Source organism: Platalea leucorodia, assembly GCF_965183815.1.
Source record: "Platalea leucorodia genome assembly, chromosome: 6".
Classification (NCBI taxonomy): Eukaryota; Metazoa; Chordata; class Aves; order Pelecaniformes; family Threskiornithidae; genus Platalea; species Platalea leucorodia.
Genome location: NC_138828.1, coordinates 37936753 through 37957386, shown reverse-complemented (window position 1 = coordinate 37957386; position 20634 = coordinate 37936753). Strand labels below are relative to the sequence as shown.

At 44.7% G+C, this 20634-nt stretch overlaps 1 protein-coding gene across 1 annotated transcript in view; it reads right to left on the bottom strand.

Moving 5' to 3' along the window:
- FHDC1 (FH2 domain containing 1) overlaps positions 1–14775 on the bottom strand; it is a gene marked incomplete at both ends in the record, with an annotated part of 30479 nt that extends 15704 nt beyond the window's left edge. The window contains 3 exons of the mRNA XM_082315772.1: positions 6503–6605; positions 7184–7245; positions 14290–14775. Coding sequence (XP_082171898.1) covers positions 6503–6605; positions 7184–7245; positions 14290–14775 — 651 coding nt within the window. The remainder of the gene's footprint in view (positions 1–6502; positions 6606–7183; positions 7246–14289) is intronic.
- Positions 14776–20634: the final 5859 nt, after the last annotated feature.

Sequence of the window (20634 nt, the reverse complement as noted above, 5' to 3'; positions counted from 1 at the left end):
CAGGCAATTATAGGAAGATGCAATTTTAAGATTTAAATGCATGAAAAGTGAAGAGCAAGAGATCCTGAGATACAGCAATATTACCTTATTCATGCTACCTGTACTATATTTAAATATACTTTTGACAGTAAGTAGCAATCAATGTTATCTATGTGGAACGTTAAATTTTACAGACAATGGAAGAAATCCTCTTTCTTCTACCCTATTATGTTAGGAAAAATGCCTGGAGTGGTACATGGGAGTACAAAATCCTAGAATTCATCCAGAGGAGGAACTTTCCTATACATGCACAACAGAAGACACTGATGAGGCTGCCTTCTGATGGGTAGAATGGGGTGTGAATGTCACAACGCAAAAAGCTTTGTGCAGCAGTCAACCCAAAAGACAGTCTGCGTAATCAGCCTTAAAACAAAGATGTGCTCACCGCCTGGTTACACTTTTTCCAGCCCACATCAGCCATCTTAACCCCCACTCTCTTTGCCTTAGATGTCCAAAGCTACCTTTATAAGAAGCAGCAAAGAAGCTCACCTGAAAAGCCCAAAACCCAAGCAAGGTGGAAAACAGTGACCCATTCCACAAACAGACAAAAGAGAAACAGAAGAGTTAGAAGGTCCTTTTCATCCTGGAATTCAGCACAGCATAGCCTGGTTCTCCATACATGTCTAAGTTTTTGACACAGCAGACTAAATCCCCTGTTAACTTGGCCTTAAAACAGTAAATAGTCCAGGGAATAGCTAAGGTAAAGTTAGGACAACAATTTGTGTTCCCTCTTTATTACAAATTTCATGAATGAAAAAGACCAGTTATCTCACCATGAAGCAGGGGAAAAAAAAAAAGTTATTTAACTTAATTGACACTATCTATAAACTAAAAGAATGGCTTCTAAACCAAAAGCTTAAAATTTCTGAAGCACATTTTGGGTGGCTGCCCCTACATGTTCCAAGGGAGGCTACTCTAACATCCGTGGGATTGACCTCTTCTTTCTGCAGCCATATTGTCCAAGCCTTCCCAAAGAGAACTGAGATTCTCTGATGGCTCCTAGAAGTGGGAGTCAAATTCAAATACCAAATCCAGCCAGGAACTGCAAAGAAATGATGCGGATTGACAACAATGTTCACTATTAATCATGTTAAGAGATATAGTTGATAGGTTTATAATTAGTCTGAGAACACAAAAGCTAAAAAAAATGTGGTTTATTTTAAAATCACAACGAATAACTCTCTCAGTTCTGGCCTTGACCTCCTCTCTTCAAGCACAACAAAAATCTTTTCCACAACAGTATGCAGCCATGTACCAATATACAGCAGTGTAATGTATACATGCAAGAGAGCATAATTACATTGTATGCTCAGTTCTGTATTACTCAAATTGGGTACAGAGCTACTAATGTAATTTTTCATTATATTTGTATATGGAATATGCATTTGCACTGTCCATGCATGCCCATGCACACTAAATCAGATTTTAGATACAGAAGGTTCTCACATATGTAATTTGCTTCATTTTAAAAACAGTTATGAAACACAGAAAGCCTGATCTTTGATGTGATTTATGAGCAATTGGAGTAGATATACCTATTGCAAGTTTCTCATTATTCGTCACAGACAGGAAAGCTACCGCATTCCTGCCACTCAAGTTTTTGATCATTTTTGAGCTACCAGTAGCACTTATTTACAACTAGTGGGATTTTACTTTATGGCATAAGACAGGTATGTTGCACTCCTATGCAGGATCTTTGAAGAAGAGTATAAATCAGTACACCACTCATCCTCATATATGCTTGTAACTAAGTATTTCGCTGCTTTCCAATCAAATAAGTCAAATATTCCCCACGATACAAATAAAGAAGTAAAGCCCAGTGCAATAGTCCAGAGGAGTAAACATTTTCTCTGTTGTTTTTTTTTTGTTGTTTTTTGTTTTTTTAAATATTCGGGGCACTAAAGAAAAACAGAGTTAAAAAATACCAAAACCCCAAAAGGTATCACAGTGGAATCCAGCTGCAAGGGCACAGGGGAAAGCAGTTAAGGTATTAGGTGGTGAGGCACCATGGGGTGCGTGCCTGGGCAGTGGCAAACCTCTATCAGCAAATGATAAAAAGAAAAGGAGAAAAACCTGCAGCTATCATAAGGGGCGACAAAGGAAGCAGGAGATGAAAGCAATGAAAGACGGTCAGGCATGTACAGCACTGGCTGAGGAAAGGAGGGGGCAGTTAACTATACAAACATGGTTTGAAAAGGGTAGAGCTGACAGACAGAAGCAATTCCAGTAAAGCAGGTGACAGATGACTAGGGTTTTAAAACAGAGTATACGAGCAAAGGACAGGCTTGAGACACTATAAAGGAAGTTAAGACATTGTGTTGATAACCTGGGCGTGCATGTGTGTGGGTGAGCTGATTAGCAGTATGATATGCTCTCTTCTGTATATATTTAAAGTACAAATTCTGGCTATTCTAGCTCGTTAAACACTGGACTCTCTCAACTTTTACCAGTCTGGGCCTGCTGAGGAGTGCAATGATATGCACATAAAAGCAGCTAAAAGCTTCTCCTCTGCTTTGGTCAGGATGCCAGTAAATGACAGCTGTCAGACATTTTAATATTGTTAAGAAACAGCTAGGAATCTTTTCAGAAGTGATATAGCAGAGAAGATTATTGCTTCAGTCCAGACAAAGGCTCCCTGGAAAAAAACATGAGCTCCAAAAGGGATGAAGCGGAGGAGATTCCCAATAGGCATTTCTTCCTCTTACAAAACTGCTAACCCCAGTAAGGTAAAAACAGCAGGACTTCTAACAGGGCTTACACAAAATCAGTGATCTTATCTTACTTGTTAATGTATTGAGAATTTTTATACTTTTTCATGGTCTTTTTTTTAATCCCTGTATGATGGCTAGGCTGGTGCCACACCCACAGCCCTGAACAAAACATTGAGTGGAACCTTGCAGCAAGCTCCAGGTTTGCCAGCTTCAAGAACTTGTCAAGTTTTTCAAATCAAACATTTGAAAATACCCAAACGTTTTCAGTTTGACAAAAGACTTCACAGCAGTGCCAATATTTCAATAATGGTTTTACTCGGTTTGACAAAAACATCCAAAGAGCCAGTATTTGCCATTTATACACAAAAATCCCAACAGTTTTCATAGAAAACAGCTAGAAAATTACTAGTACTGACACCTATTTCTGCATGTAAACTGAGCTGCCACATTGTAATACTGCAAAAAGAATAAGAATAATAAGAAGACAACAGATGTTAAATGTATTTGTTAGCCCGAATACTTCGCCTCCATTGTCAAAAAGCTGTTCCACCTCAAAGAGGGAAGCTGAACGTCCATCAGGTGCCTGAGGTAATATGGACTGAAATGATGTAAAATATGTCACATACGTCAAACTGGTGACCAGGGGAACATTCAGGTAATGTGACTATAGATCACAACACCTCTAGATAAGATAAGATTGGAGTATAAAGCCAGTGTTTGTTCACACGAGATAAACTGTAAAGGTTGTTGGTAAAAAAGAAGAAACGTGACGGTCCAGAGTTGCCCTTTCTACAGCTATGACCAGGAATGGTGTACCTCTCTCCCTCCTTTCACTTTTACAGACTAAGGATTTATGGTACCGTATAAAAGAAAAAGTAGAAGACATCTCCAAACACAGTTATTGGGGTGGAGCACATGCCTGGCAGGGGGTACTTGGCTCTCATGCCAACCTGCAAGACAACTGTGCTACTGGGAAATGTGACTGCAAATATCTGAGCTACTGAAGAGTATACAAAGAGGAATTGCAGAAGCCCACCCATGGTTATACCAAGACAGTTAGCACTGGTAACTGAATAACAACTAAGCCTTTAGGATCTGACTGCTTAAGTCTCCGCTCAGAGTAATGCTCAACCCCTACAACAACAAAGCAGGTCTTTAGGAGAACGGGAAGTATCTAAGGATAATCCCAGAGAACCCTTGCTGAGGATGAGTGCAACATTCTGCAGGGACAGGCCGATGTGATGACACCTTGCCAAAGCTATCTCACGTGATACGACAACCAGATCAAAAAGAAATCAGGGATGATTAAACAGAATAAGGAACAGCAGGACAAATAACACCACTTCATCTGATATCTCTAGTGATTTTGGATTATTTGTATGTGGAGAGGGACTGTAGAGTTCTGATGGCTTCCCCTTAGCAAACGGTGAATCACTATTCCAGGAGACAGGTATTCAGACTAGGAGGCAAACAATAAACTAACAAAAAAAGAAGGGGACATACAAGCAGAACAATGACCACACTTTTACGGAAAAAAAATGCTGAGAAAGACAAACAACAAAACCTCTGAGGCTCCTAAAGAGAATGATTTTTTTTTAACTGACTACACTAAAATTTTAGGAGCTACAGTAGTAAACGAGTTATTGGACCCACTTATTCTTTGAACACTTGAAGCATGAGGACATGAAGGCACTGAAACATTTTTCCATACCAGCAGAAGCATCAGTCCCTCACACTCAGGATTTTCTCCCTGTCCTGCCCCCCCACCCCAGCTCTCGTGGGGAAAACTCCCAAGAAGTTAAACAATTACAAGGAGAATAACAAAGGGAAAGGGGGTCTTTCATTTTCCTGATGGTGAGCAATGAGATCTCTGAAGTGTGGAACTAATTAAATATACACAAATACCTGCATGCTGGGAACAAGCCTCTTTCCAGCCTTCCCTTGGGAACAGCAACAAATCTAACGTCTAATGCGCCTTAATTTCTAATACTCCTCTGCACCATAAAATCTCTTCTATTAATTTCTCAAGCGCCTCCTCAAAAGCCCTTCTTAAGTGCTCTGGCCCCACTAACTTGAGGGCTAGGTCTGTTGTCAAGTCATCTACTAGGAAATAAATATACCTTTTCACTCTTAGCAGCACCTACCGGATATTTAAAGCGTCTACCTAAGTACTGCAGACAAAATTCTGATAAAGTTCAAGAACGTACATTATCATTCTAGTGGAATTACAACATTTATATCACACAGGAGTATGCTATTTGAAATATTTTCTACCTGTCGTAAAATAACAACTAAGATCTAAACCAGAAAGAAGAAAAGAAGAAAAAGCCCCTTTCTTTCAGTCTAATTTGCTGAATATACATAGAGTTAACTAGGAGTCACTTTAAGTTATTACTTCACTGTTCTCTTCCGTCTGGCTCTTTCAGAGGAAGGAGATAAAATCTGTTTAAATACAGGAATATGTACTGAAATTCAAACAAAGAGGGAGGGGGGAATAGTTTTGGAGTTCCCAGAACTAGTCACCTCTTTTTTTTTTTTTTTTAAGATTAATTACATTTCAACTTGTTAATATCCCTCAACTCTAAAAAAATTCTATTACTCAAATATAATAACAAAACACAGTTTTTACAAGATTCCTTGCAAAAGCAGCTCAATTGAGGGTTATATATTTGACAGCAAAATAATACAACGTGTTTTGCTGTTGACTGGATCTGAGATTTGCTGCTGCACAGAGGAAACAGAGTGCTTTGACAGTATGACCTTGAAGTGGTAAAGCCTGTGAGTTGCAGTTGATCTGTATGTGGATGTTAACTAGCAATTTCCCAGGTTTCAGCCATCGCTTTGATGTGAAGCACTCAAGCAATTCTAATGCTAATTTTGTCAAGTTTGGGGTATACGTTTCTGTCAAGTACATACAAATGCCTCAGTGCAAACACATGAGCAGACAAGGAATTGCGCATCATTAAGCAGGGCTCCCAGGTCAGTTGATGAAGCTTCACCTCTTTAATCGTGTGAATGCACTTGAAGGTTGGGACTGGGAGGGGAGAAAGCAGCACTTGCATGTTGGCCATACGGTGAGCACGGCGACATTGCACAAGGTGCTACTAGTAATTCTGTACCTTGTAACATGTCTCCTGTGGAGCACTAATCCATGTTAGCAAATTCTATGGGTGCTGCACAGCAGAGCAGCCTTTCTGCCCTGTTGGAACCCAATGACCCGGGCCCAGGAGCAGGCAGATCCCAGATGCCCTAAGCAGGCAGCAAACCAGAAGGGAGAAGAGACAGTAGCATAGGGCTACCAATATTCAACTCAGAGGCACTGCAATGGGAAAGCATGAGGCAGATGCCAAAGAAGTGAAACTTAATTTGTTTGCATTAGGATATACTTTGATTCTGAGTTTTCTGACCCTCCCAGAGCTGTTATCTGCATGCAGGAGGGCTCCAGGTCTTGCTAAAATGTTTATGGGACAAAAGGGACATCATAAGGAACATCAGAGAAACAAAAAATACCTTATCACTACTTTCATTAAGAAGCACCTTAAAAGTAGGTGAAATTACTTGATGTGAAAGGAATGACTACGCTGCAACCTCAATACCACATGTCAAATGAAGATTAAACCTCTGCACTCAGTGGTTTCCTATCCCCTGGCCTCAGGAAGGCTTTGGGATTCCTCTTTTACAGACCTTCCTGTTGGAATCCCAGGCAGTAGAACTCTACAAAAAAATAAGTTCCATGTAAAACCATTATTTACCTCCTCTGCTTCTGGTAATAATTTAAGAAATTCATGCAGCAGTTCAGAACCATAGGGCTCACTTCTTCCATGATAAATATCTTCAATGATGGATTCAGCAGACCTTGAAAAAACAATTGAGCATACACATTTCTAACACTTGCAGGGTGAATAGTTACACAAATTGAAAAAGCCATGCCTGGGCTACTCAAAGGAATTATAATAAGGTTATGTATCAGTGTCCACGGCAGCATTGTTCTACCACCGCTTTCCAGTGATGCCTTTACTGAAGGGCAACATTATCAGTGAATAAAGACAGCATTGAAACAGCTTGCTCTCGAAAAAAAAAAAATTCTCACCTTACCCCTTTCTATTAATTCTTTATAAAGAAAGGAAGCCAGTGAAAAGCAGCTCTCATGAAGTATTACATGAGATATAAGGGCTTCTCTTAACTATACCTGAAAACTCACTTCAACTGGTTAACAGTAGCAAACTCTAAATGTTTGGTGCTAAGTCATAATGGCACTCAAAACTAAACATATCAGAAAACAATTTATGAAATGTAGTTACTTATGACAAACCTGTACAGAACTGTAAACTCCGCAAGGAACAGAGCACAATATACAACACATTTGATGAGAACTACAAAGAATTTCACACATCTATAGCTAGCACTAGCTGCATAGAAAAATCAAATCTTACTTTTTGAATTGTTTGAGAAATATCCCAATGTTCATACTTCTTTTTGCATCCAAAATGGAAACCTGAGAGAGAAAGCAAGAGAGATTAATCTACCAATACCCAAGAAAATATCATATAATGCAGATACCATTTCTTAAATTGCTACAGATAATTGTTTGCAGTTGCCACAAAATCACAGGCCAAATGAATACAGAGTCACTTCTTATCAAAGGTCATGTATTACAGAACTAGGTTTTACCAGGGAAATATACAGCACGCCCACACCACCTATTTCCAAGTGAAGCAAAAAAACCATAGCAACATTTCTAGAAGGAAGGAATCAAGATAAGTTCTATTTCATTACAAAATAAAAACATTCTTCTTGCTTATTTCATAACACAAAATGTTGCTTATCAAGTAATACATTGTACTGCATTCGAAGGCTCCATGGTTAGTGAGCACTACACTTCAAAACCCACATATTTCAGACGTTTTGTAACAAATGTGAGGGTGGGCTTTCTAAGCAGAGGTCAGTGTGCACGACTGATTGCATTCACACAAACTAATAGCCAGGCTGATCCACGGGAAAGGAAAGTAAGTCGATCTTGAATCAAAACCTGAGACAGATAATGCTCAAATCTGTTTGCTTTATCTAGAAGCAAACAGAAACCCATAATAAAATAATAGTCTCCCCCCACTTTATATTTTAAAGTTGATTTGCTATATCATCTTACTTGTACAATTCTGGAGATTAAGCAGGGAAAAAAAAAAACAAAACAAAACACCAACCTTTTTGCTCCTAATTCATTTTTAAAAGAATTTTAAATAAGTGTGTTAATTCTTTTTATACTAGTTTTTCTTCCTGTAACAGCATGCAAGTTCAAACCTGAGATGTTTGCCCGGTTTTAGGAAATCGTGACCGTAAGGTTAAAATTTTACCACAGCTATTTTGGTGATAACAGCTACAAAAGTCATGAGATTTACAAGGACAAGAGAATTGTTTCATGTTAACAGTGCCACCCGACTGCTACAATAAAACAACTCAGTACACACAGATGTTCAAGACTGCTGTTGGACTCACATGATGTTTGAGGTTTTGACAACTGGAAAAGTGTTTTGACCTCTGTGACAGTGCCCGAATTAGAAATAAATATATAAATGTAATATTGGCATCATCACGAAATTGAATTAGCCTACAGTCAGCTGGAGACAGTGAAAATACAGGTATGATTAGTGTGCTATCCTCAACATACACCCAGGAGAGAGCCTCCTCATCTGCTGAAAAGAGTGAATCAAATCAAAAAGTTTTCTGAAACGTTGGAATTTCCTCTCTTCTGCAACCAGCAAAGACTAGAAAACACAGGAAATATCAGCATATTAGTTTTAATCAGATGATTGCTAGCCTGAAGCCCTTCAGTTTTAGCATATGCAAAGATAAGAGGACAGATTGTGGTTTATTCTCCTGTTATCTTAGGAGTTGAGAGGCTCCCAACACATCATTAAGGGAAAGCCCCTTAAGGTAGGACAGGTTCAACCATCCCTCCCCCTGCAGTATCTAATCTTTTTCAAATGTTTTACTGCAGGGACCTCTCACTGACCTCTCAAACTGCAGCTCCAGTCTCCAGTTGCTCTGGTCACTCCTAATTCTCTGATTCCTCTGTACTAGTTTAAGCCTATAAGCTTTGCCATCATGATTTGGCTTTTGGTTTGTTGGGCTTTTTTAAAGCATATTCACTGTTAACCTTCTGTACGTATTATTTTCAGTCACAGTCAGTAAAAGTTACAATAAGACTGACCATCAGCTGGATAAACCTTTGGTTTCCAGAGCACAACTCAGATTTACAGTACAACCTCAAACAAAACTAGAGAATTTTTTTAACATCTTTCCTTTACGAAAAACAACAGATGGCAACATATACAGCTGCATTTGCCTTATCAGCACAACATAAAAATGTCATAGCTGCTCTTAAGTACAAGGATCTTATACACACTTCTTGCTCTGTATATGACTGTACTCTATTTTTTTCTCTGATTTCTTGTTCAAGCACACAAACAAAACACATGGCTCAGTTTTTGGTCACTCTTTGCTTGGTGTCCACTTCAAGATTATCAAAAATGTTTGGAAAAGCTGTCATTACTTAACTACCTTCAAGGAGCTTCCAGATGGGAGTGTGAGGAGGAGAAAAGAGGAACCCAGCAGATACTCCATAAATACAAGTTCCTAGTCCTTGCACACCAGTGTGGTATCTTCCATCTCACATTCAGTTGCATATTAGATTCATAATCTCAGCCTTAACATCTGTTCGTAATGTCTATTCTTCTTCCCCACCGAGCTTTCATTTGATTTTGTCCTCGCAGAAAGCTGTCCGCACATGACTTCCTACCAAGCTGTTGCTTTTTACCCTTTAAACATTACCCCAGCTTTTTATAAATTCTGCTCAGTCTGCTCCTATCATCTATTCATACACACCTTCAGCACTGGTGCCAGCACAGCACGTTCCAAATCTCTGTTCACCACCTAAAGAGATTTTGAAGTGCTGCCCACCAGTAACACCCTTGGACTTCTTGACCCAAAAAGTTACACTGGACTGTAATTAAGAATTGAGAACAGACTTTCCTAGTCTCACTGGGATTCTCTATACCAAAGAAAACTCTCACATGGTGCCCTATGATTTACTTCAAATAAATTCAGGAGAGCTTTCTCCATTCTCATCTTCAGCTCTCCTGACAGAGAAAACTATTAAATTTTTGTTTGTCCTACTCTGGAAATACTACAATTCTCTCAAATACTTTGCACCATCTCAACACCTGCGCTTTGCAGGTGTCACCGCCTCACACACTTCCCACCTCTCCTTCATAAACAGTGCAATCTTCGAAGCAAGGACAGCTGATTCACTCATGAATCTGCTTCTCATCACCACAGCATTCAACTCAGCGTATTTCTGAAATCTGCAGCAGGCACAGATCATGTGGGGTAATAGCAGCATCAGTTTGACAAATGTTAATCTACCAGTGAAATATTCACTGTTTTAGAGGTATTAAGGGAAGGGGAAAATTAGCTTGAGTACCATGGTGAAGTTGTGATGATGGTAAGAGGAAATCTACTCCTGAACTCCGACACAAATTTGCCATCAACACAAAAGATTCAGAGGAGTGTTCTGGGAGACACAAAAAGCCCCACATCAATACTGCCTTTGTAGCGACTGCAGAAATGCAACAGAGTTTCTTGTCATGAGATTGTCAATGAGGAACAGGAACATGACAAAGTGGATTTATGACAGATTAGTGAAAGCAAAACATGATACGTGTTCTTTGGATACGAACAATGGGGTTTCACATGGCGGGATACAGTTTACAAATTACAGCAAGCATGGAACAGACTAGTGGCGCAGGCTCGGTGCTGGAGGTTAGGAAGGATATAAACAACTTCTTGCTTCAGCTTCCACTTCACTTTACAACATACTAACCATCACTGTTGAGTTTAACATTTTGGCCTCTATTCTCCCAGCCACCCGTGCAGCCTGGAGTGGTTGAGGAAAGGTGCACTTCCACAGTGTGGCAGAATGAACCTAGCAGCTTACTACAAGGCTGTCCCCGCTCCATGTCACCCTCCCTTGTCACGTTCCTAGCCTGCTCCTTCCCTTAGGCAGGCACTGGTACTCATCACATTGTTTTTTTTGCTGTGTTAGTCCTCTGTGGGATTAACAGGTTGAATCAGCTCTCAAGAAGGTGGAATGAGCATCAGAGACAGCATAGGAAAAAGAGAGAGAGGGCATGGCTAGGGGAGGGGAGAAGAGACATCCTGTTCGCCCCTTCCATCTTCCTTCTCTCTCCTCCCCTCACCAGCCCCTTGCACAGGCTCTGGAATTCACTGCACCCCTTCACAAGCCACCAAAACTCACTAAAATAGCAGAAAACTACTCCAGTAGAAAACAAACAAAAAACCCCAAGAATATTCTGCTGAGCTACTTACTTAAATCTGTTTACAGAGGGTCCAATGTCTGCCAGAGCCAGCGCACAGGTGGGGGGAGGTGAGGGACAGGAGCAGAGGGACAGTTCGAAGCAGAAAGCAAGACCGGCTCCCTTAGCTGAAAACAGGCTCTTCTGCCCGCCCGGCTGCCAGGCTAGCTATAGCCTAGGTGTGTGTACGTTGTGCCATGCTGTGACACCACTAAAGGATGGAGAAAGTAAATTGGTGTGTAAATTCAACTCTATATCCCCTATTTTTCAGAGGCTCAAATTACATGAAACCATAGGGCAAATTAAGCCTTTAGTCAAGGAAACCTGTTAATTAATCTCCTGCGGGTTTGGTGAGAGATTGTTTACAAAGAGGAAAGCATTTGCTGTAGGAGTTTGACTCAAATCTCAAAAGGGACTTCTGTTATAATGATGATGTTTAGTGCTAAACCTCCAGAACTGGGATCCAATAACCTGAGCTGGGCATCTAAATTCCCTGTATAAATCACTGGCGAGAGAGGAATTAAAAGGACATGCAGTATTCTAAGCTCCTACACGAAGAGGGAGCTTTTTCCAAAACTGCTCATGATTTCATAATCAACAGCAATCTATGGAGAAGGGATGAAACCCCTATCTCCACCACAGTCTCTGGGGACTGCCCTCAACGCTGGCTGCAGTCACTCTTCACCACTTCCACTGAAGCTACACCACTGCGCCGGGAGGAACCCCACTGAGCCAAAAGAGCAGACTCTCCGGCCATGCACTTTTGTACAGCACTTCGGACACGTGTGGGTCTTTTTCGGATTTGGATCTAAGCAATATTTGAATTTATGCACTTAAAGTTATCTTGAAAATTCGTTGTCGACATACTACGCCAACTAGACTAATTCCACTATTTAAACTCCAACGAACATTTTTCACCGCTAGACCATAAAGCACTTTCTGAAATCAACCGTGTTTTACACAAAAGGAATGGAGGTACTGAAACACAAAATGTCTTGTCCACCTTCCCCTGCCAGGCCAGCGACGCAGCCAGGAAGAGAACTACAGCTTCCTCAGCCCCAGGCTAACACGCTCTCCACAAGGTCACAGGGACGCTGCGTACCTCAGCCTGCCCCCAACTCCTTTCAACCTCCGTAGGTTTGACTACAGTGAACTGAGGATAACCATCATACATTAAAGTAATTGAGCAGCAGCTGACAGCACCGATGACGGAAATCACAAACATTGCCTGTGCCTCAAATCTCCATATTCTTGCTGAATGATGCCTGTAGTAACGTCAAGCATGTGAGCTGTTGCGTGTCTGTGCTTCCGCACTTCCAATAACACATAGCTCCTCAGGATTATCTCCTTCCCTCCTTGCTAAGCAGCTAGTACTGCAAAGTCCATTAGCACACAAGAAATTGCTCATCCCTGTCTGACACACTGCTGCGGCATGCTTGACAAAGCTTAGCAACGGAGTTGAACATTTTGTCACCTAAGTAGCATAACTCAGCAGCAAGTCCTGTTGCCTCACCGCCTGCCATGTGCAAAGGCACTGCGGGAGCTCTGAACCAGGCGGACAGGCATGGAGCAGTAGAGATGCATTGGACCACCGTATCAGCTCCAGACCGATGCACAAAAACATTAACTTGCAGCAAGGCAGGTTTTTGTTTCCAAGGCACTGTATCCTGGAGAAACCCTTGTTTTGCAGGCCTGTAATTTTAATCTCTAACACTGCTCTTAACCTCCCCAGGATGCCCTGAGTTTCAAGCTGTACATGAAAATACGTGAGTTCTGGAGCATGCTGGGGTCTTCTCTGCCCCGGCTACTGTACACTAGGGGCCACATCCAGTTTATGAAACTTATCATCATTTTTACTATAACCAGATCTTCACCACACGGCAGTCCTGAAAAGGGGAGCTTCTAAGCACGCACAGGGGGCCGGAGCTGTGTACATCTGTATGCAGTACAGGAAGTCCACTCACAGCAATCCTGATTCAAAGATGAACGTCGCCTGAAAACAGCGCAGAGGGTAATGACTACCTCTGATGATGGCCCCAATTACTCCTTCACGATGTCAGGGTTTCAGAGTCTGCAATACACATGCCTGTTTTAAACCCCGTATTTTAGTCTATGTACAACATGCACGCTATCAGGACACTGGTTTCTCGCTTTGTCCCTGCTGTTCTTATTTTGAGGTCCCCTGAATCCTGCAGGATACCACCAAGTCCCTATTTTCTCACTAAAAACTGATACATTGTTACATCTCCTAACCCTGTGCCCTCTGTATTTTGTTTACAAGCCAGCATGCATGTAGACAGGCACGGTGATTAAATCCGCATCTCAACCCTCCGATGACTTCCCAGAAAGATCACTTGAGACAATTCAATTCAGACTTCGCAAAGAGGCTGCCTATAAACCAGGATTTAAGAACTAGAAAAGCTACTTATCAGTTCACTGGGGAGTGTTTGAACCTGGAAAGGGCTCCGTGTATACCTTACCACCACCAGAACAGAAATCAGTGACAATCTTCAGACCTTCTTGGAAGGTTATTTCAGTGTCCAGAAAAAGCAGGGTAGATGAAATAAAGTTTTCATTAGCGGGAAAGCAACCTTTATGAAAGTTGAAACTTTAAAACCACATCAATTAAATAACAAATTCCCTTAATGACTATACTATGTTTTATTTCCTCGCTGTCATACTTGCCTCCCTGATGTCTCCAGGACATCAAGGGTATATACAGCATTAACCCTTGCAATAGGATTCTCTTCCCTCCCACCTGGTGCATGTTTGCATGCAGAACATTTTGTTTGCACAACGGACATAGCGGAAGAGCTGAAAAGAAAAGTTATAATACACCTATGTTTCACACTGAAAACTCAAGGGCTATCCAACGTGAGTAAATACAGATGCCTTCAGCTTCCTCCATTTCTTTATATTTATTTTAACAGGTGATCAAATCGGAGCACTTACCGAGTTAAAATAATAAAACACTGTTAGCTCTTTGAAAAACAAATGTGTGCCACTAAGAACAAAGAGTTTATCCTCCCCGCTGTTCCCCTCTCCTTCAAATCAAGGCAAATTTGCCATAAGGATGAAACATGACAGAGAAAGACACAAAGGCAAGTCAGAATTCACACCAATTCCTACAGCATTATGTAAAAGAGAGGTTTTACTTCAATTCTTACCTCCTCTTTAGTCTCTTTAAATGAAGACTTTGAAGCTCGACTTCGGGGGTCCTGGGGCTTGGTTTCCTCCTGCTGCCCAAAAAGTTCCTCGATTGTCTTTGTATCAATCTGGTACTGCGGTCTTGCAGCAATCGTCCAGATGTTGTTTTTACCGCGGACTTGTTCCTCAGGAATAGTTTTCCAGAAAAAGCTCCGCATTCGTTTTTTTTTGCCGTGGTTGTCATGCCCATTTATCAGCTGTGGAGGCAGAGGTATGTTTGGCCCAGGCAGTGGAGGAGGGGGTGGTGGCGGGGGCGGCATCCCCGGGGGGAGCGGAGGGGCTGGGGGTGCCCCAGCGAGGGGACATGGCGGAGGGGGCGGTGGTGCCGCAGACTGAGAAAGGTGAGATGCTGTCGTGGTATCCTCCTCGTTCATTAATCCCGTTGCAACTGGAATGGCCCCATTTTCTTTATCATTGACCAAGGAGAGACAATTCATAACATGCATTTTATGGCCTCTCCAAAGAGGAGAGCGTTACTTCCTTGGATCAGTTTGAAACATTGAATAGTGAGCGCAGCAGCAACTGATCTCACGCTCTCTCAAACTCTAGTCTGCCAGCGGTAGCAACACGAGAGGGGACTGTACCATCTTCGCAACCTACAACAAAGGACAACAGGGAGACTCAGATCAGAGACTGGATATTGTCCCTCGCGCTGAAAAGACACTAAAATTAAAGGTATAACAGCTACCGAGTTCTTAATCCAGAAAGGAAATTTAGCGACTCAAAAGTCTTTCCCAGGGCAATCGTATAAAACTTACCCACATCAAGATTTCAAACAGCCTTGGGTACCTAGATTTCGAGAACATATCTAAATGGAAGACTACCTCTGAAATCGCCCACAGTAGATACTGAACCCACCTCTTCGTCTCAGTTCAGTGCAATTTTGTAAGAGAATATATTTATCTCAAATTATTAAAACAAATATTATTCCACTCCTAATTTCAGATTTTTTTAAAAAGGTGATTACACACAGTTAGAAAATATAAGTACCAACTATGGTACTGGATTAACTGGATGAAACAGACCCTGTTTAAAACCTTTTAATTCATGGCTTAAATCCAAGCTGCATTAAAATATTGAACAATGTGTCGATGATTTAACAATCTAGCCTAACGCACTGCTTTTTTGCCTTTGTATTTTTCACACAACTGTCAATAAGGGAAAAACAGTGTGCAGTCCCTAAACTCTCTGTGTTCACTGAGCATAAACTTGTAGTATTTGCATTTCACCATCACTGGTCTCGTTACGCTACCTCCCAAAATGCGCTAAGAGAAGAAAGACCACAGTTTGATTAAGCTGCCCCTTATAATTTAGTTCAGTATCTAGGTTAAGATAGCCAGTTCAATAAGCGGAGAGAAAGGACAGAGGAGCTGATAGGAACAGTAACCTACACATCCCAAGCGCTGTACATATGCAAAGCTTTAAATATTTAGGAAAGCTTTTACGTCTAGATTACCTCATGAAGCAGCTTAACAGGAATCACAATAGTTTTGAGCAGTTTTCCTTATACTGTCACCTACTAAACGAAGTTTCTGTTATTGACAGTAAACCACCAAGTAAGTGCGTGACTTCCGCAAAAAGCACAATTTTGACAAGCCAAATCTATTAAAACAGATTTACTTCGTAAGTCTCAGAGAAAACAAATGAAGGTGTTTCAAGTACAGACCAATGAAGAATCCCGTGGTTACATGGAAATTTGTAAGTTATCTCAAAAAAAAAATTGGGAATTTAGAAAAAAAAAAAAAATCAAAAATACCACACAATACGAATTTAAATAAAAGAAAGACAGCCCCTGAACAAAAATCAGTCGCAGAAAAGCTCAACAGAAAAAGCTGAAGTAATGCACTGGCACAGGAACAATATCAAATCAGAAATTTGGCACTGATTTAGTTGCATGCCTCTTCAGCAGGGTTCACATGGAGCTAATAGCAACCCAGATCAATTTGACATTTGTAATAGTGATGAAAAACCTTCGCTATTTTTGCCAGAGATCCATCATTAGAGTGTACATGAACAAACAGACCCAAGTCACAGAAACAAGCCTTAGGGCAAATTCTCTCTTGGTCTGCAAGGACTCAGCCACTCACAGCTTCACTGAAGTCAACAGAAACCAACACAAAATGATCCACTGTACCTTTTCTTCTCAAAAGCTTGCATAGGTAGCAACGAACTCCTCTTTCCTGCTTCAGATTTTCTAACCTTATACCTTATGTTATCAAGCTATTCGCAAGAATAGAAAACATATATAAAAATCTACATGAGGTTTAAGTCATAGGAATGATGGACAATATTTTAATGGCAGGGTAAAACGGGGAAGAGCTACAAAGAAAGTAGATCAGGATAGGGGGTTTCAAATTTAAATCTGCATTAATACCCAGTTGCTATTACAGAGCTCTGTATGTTCATACCTCTCCTCCCAAGTTTATGATCATAGAAGCAGAGAGGCATAAAAAAGCAGGTGCAAGGTGGTGGAAAGAGATTAACCACTCAAAGCAATTAAGTGTTGCATTAATTTAAAGAAATACTCAACTAGGAAAAAATCTTCTCCTCCTTACCACTTATTAAAAAAATGAAAAATATATTAGCTAGTCTTCCACCATCACAAAGCAGTATTCAACAGTTGTTATTTTCTAACTTGGGTTCCCACAGATTTAAAAAAAAAAAAAAAAAAACCAACAACAAAACAAACAAACAAAAAAACACCAAAAGAAAGAAGAGACAGACAGACCAACCATGCCCCTGGGCAATGTGCAAGAACCTCATTTGGAAACTTCCAATAAATCTAGATGCTTTAAGAAAAATGGGATCAAATCCTAATGAAACAAAGTTGTAGGCAATGAATCATCAGAGTCCCAGCGCTAACACACAAGAGTGGAAAACGACTGATCTGAGGCCTGAGCTCTTCCGAGTTAGACAAGGGACACTCCTAGTGAAAGGAGTGGAGAACGCAAGGAGAAGAAAACATCCCAACCTAGATGTAAAGATAGATATATAGAACAGGAAAAACTGTTTTCAAGCCAACGAGTCCTATACTGCTTTAGATGAGGTAACCGTCACCCAGAACCAGGAAAGGGGAAGAACCAGCGTTTGGAAGGAAGGCATGAAAGAAAAGGCACAGCATAAAGGCTGGCATTCAGCTTTGTCTTCCGACAGCTAAGCACGATGCAGGTGACAGAGGTCACCTGCTTGTAAGAGGACAGCAGTCTCAAGTTACCAGACACCAGAAGACTGGTCAAAATTCCCTTCTCCTGCTGCCTCTCAGAGGAGCGGCTGGAAGAAGACATTCCCAGCGCCCCCGCCATTACCGTGGGTGGGAGAGGAGAGAAGCTGGCAGCAGGGACAGGCGCTGGGCCGCTTGTTGGTACCAGCAGGTGCCTCCCAGGAGGAAGTACAGCGAGAGGAGGTGGGGAGGAAGGCAGCCGTTCCGACTGTGCGCTACAGATTACGGAGACACGCCAGGACTGGGATGCGTAATAAAACCCAAGCAAAATTTTAACTCCTAAGGAGCCTCTCCACACTTCTCAAAGGATTAAAGGGAAGAAAAAGAAAGGGACCCAAAACCAAACATTTAAGATGTCTCAATTATGCTTAATTATTGCACGTTTGTTATCCAAAACAGCCCAAGAAGTGCAAGAGCTCTGAAGTAGTGCCTTTACTGCACGTTTTAATTATGTCCATATTTGGCATAAAAGAAATATTTTCTTTCTTTGTCTCATTCATTGTTTTAGCCAACCTAATCTCACTTGGAAACGTACTTCAAAGTTAGAGGGTGGGGCCAACTTTCTCCCCAGGTAAGAAGACAGACACGCTAAAGTAATTTGTTTCTTGCAAAAAAGGTAGCTGCCACTGAGACGGACATACACTGTATTTGCATACACAAACGAACAGGTGAAACGCACGATGCGCTGAAGGGCATCTCGTAATTCGTACTGCAAGATATTACTCCCTTTAACTCACGCCTCGCGCTCTCTCGCTGCCCGCGTTCCTGTGTCAGGCGTCCTCCAAATTCTCAGGAGAACAACGCCGGTTTTGACACCAAAGCCCAACCACAGCATTTGGATGTCTGGGTCTCGACAACATCCGTGCAGAGGGGTAAAGGGAGCGAGCGGTTGCTAATGGCAGATAAAGAAAACGCGAACGCTGCCCCATACGAGCAGCCGCCGCTCTCGCCGGCACGCGTGGGTTACGAAGGCGACGCAGCTCGCGCTACCGCAGCGCCTTCGCGCTCAACCGCTGAACGCATCCAACAACACCCCTCGCACCGGCGGGACAGCCCTCAGCCCCACCGTCCTACCTTCTGCCCGGAGCGGGCGCTTGGCCGGGGCGCCCGCCGCGACCACCCCGGGGGCCGGGGGAGAGCTCCTGCGTCCCTCCGACAGACGCCGCAGGCCGCGGGGGAGCGCCGAGGGCTTTTCGGGGGGAAGCCGCGCGGGGGTGATGCCGCCCCGGGCGCCTCGGCTGGAGCCGGGCGCCACCGCGACCCGCTCGGCTCGGGCTCCCGCCGGATCCCGGGCTCCCTGAGGCGAGGCGAGGCGAGGCGCCCCGCCCCAACGGCCGGGCCCCGCCCCGCCCGCAGGGGGCGCCCTCGCGCCCGCCGTCGCCCGGCGGGAGCTGCCCGGCCCCCTTCCGTGCGGGAGGGCCGCGATCGCCCCGAGGGCCGCGGCTCCGTCGGAGAGAGCCGGGGGTCCCCGCGGCAGCCCCCGCTCCGCCGCACACGGGGGGCGGCGGCGGCTCCCGCCCCTTGACAGGGGGCGGCCGGAGGGGTGAAGGGGGCGGCGGGGGGCGCGGCGGGGAGGGGAGCCCCTTTCCCCGGGAGCGCTCTCCCCTCCGCCATCTCGGGGAGGCGGCGAAGGACCCACGCAGGCGGCGGCGACCCCCCCGCGCCCCCCGGCCGCGCCGAGCCCCCGCCCAGCCAGCGGGAGGCCCGGTGGGGGCCCCCCTCCGCGCCGCGCCCCTCACCTCCGCGCCCGCGGGAGCACGCGGCGCCGCGCGCAGCAGGGCCCGGTGCCGGTGCCGCCGCCGCCTCCTCCCATCGCGCCGCGGCCGCGCCGCCGGAGCGGGCGGGGGGCGGGGGCGGGGCAGCGCGCAGGCGCGGCGCGGGCGGGGCCGCGGCAGGTGACAGCGGCGGCGGCGGCCCCCGGGAGCGGCCCGGCCCCGGGGCTCCGTCCGCCTCCTTCCCCGCGCGGCCGGTGCTACCGGAACGGCCGCGCGGGAGGAGGGCGACCCGCTGCCCCGCGCCGGGTGCTGCCGCCGCGGCGTGCGGAGGCGCGCCCTGGCCTCCGCCGTGGGTCCCGAGCAGCGGTGCGAGGGGTGCACAAACGTACGCCTCGTCTGTCACCGAACTGGCGGCGACTGCTCCTGCAGGAGCGGGACAGCGGCGCTCCCGGGCAGGAGGAGCGGGCTCCCGGCCCCGGCTGAAGGCTCTCGCCCTCCGCGCTGGCTCCCAGGCGGGCACCCCCTCCTGCCCGCCCCTTCCCGCGCAGGCGGGAGCAGGCAGGCGAGATGGGCGTGCAGACCCACCTTCGGAGCCCCGCACGTCCCCGGCAGGCTGAAAGTCGGTCTCCAACGCTGACAGCGTGACAGAACTCGAGGCAAATGTAGGATGTGATCGCAGCCCAGGGTTATGGCACACGGGGTGGCTCCTGGACACCTGAAAGCCAAAGTGCCAGCCGCAGATTATACAGCAAATACATTGTTCCAAAATATTTTGCCAGGAGATTCAATCACATTTCAAAAATAAAACCCCTTTCCCAAAAGTAGTAAAGGTGAAGAACTTCTCTCAAGTCAATAAAGAGGCAGAGGTGTAAGGGACAGACACAGCCCCCACACCCCAACACTGCGTTTTGCAGGTCAGTTCTGAGGCAGAAGCAAAAACGCTTCCTTCCCTGAGAAAGGAGGGAGGGAGGGAGGGAGGGAGAAAAAAAGCCTCACCTCCAGCCTTGCACAATCGGCTGCTACCAGAGCCGCTGAGCGGAGCGCAGGAGCGCGGCAGTAACGCCTCGGCAGGCCCGGGGTGGGAAGGCGGGAGCAGGAGGACGACAGCCGGTCCCATCCCGGTGTGGAGCGTCCGGCCTGCGCCCCGCTGCCTCCGCCCGCGGGCAGGAGCCGGGAACCGGAGCCGGCAACCGGGGGCAGAGCCGGCGAGGCCAGGCGGCCTCCCGCAGCCCGGGCCCGCGGTGGCTGGGGTCACACCATCCCGGCTTACAGTTCTGCAGCCAGAGGCCTGACCTGCTGCTCGGGCAAGACAGCCTGGCCCATTCACTCCATTTAAAAAAAAAAAAAAAAATTAGAACAAAAGGAAAATT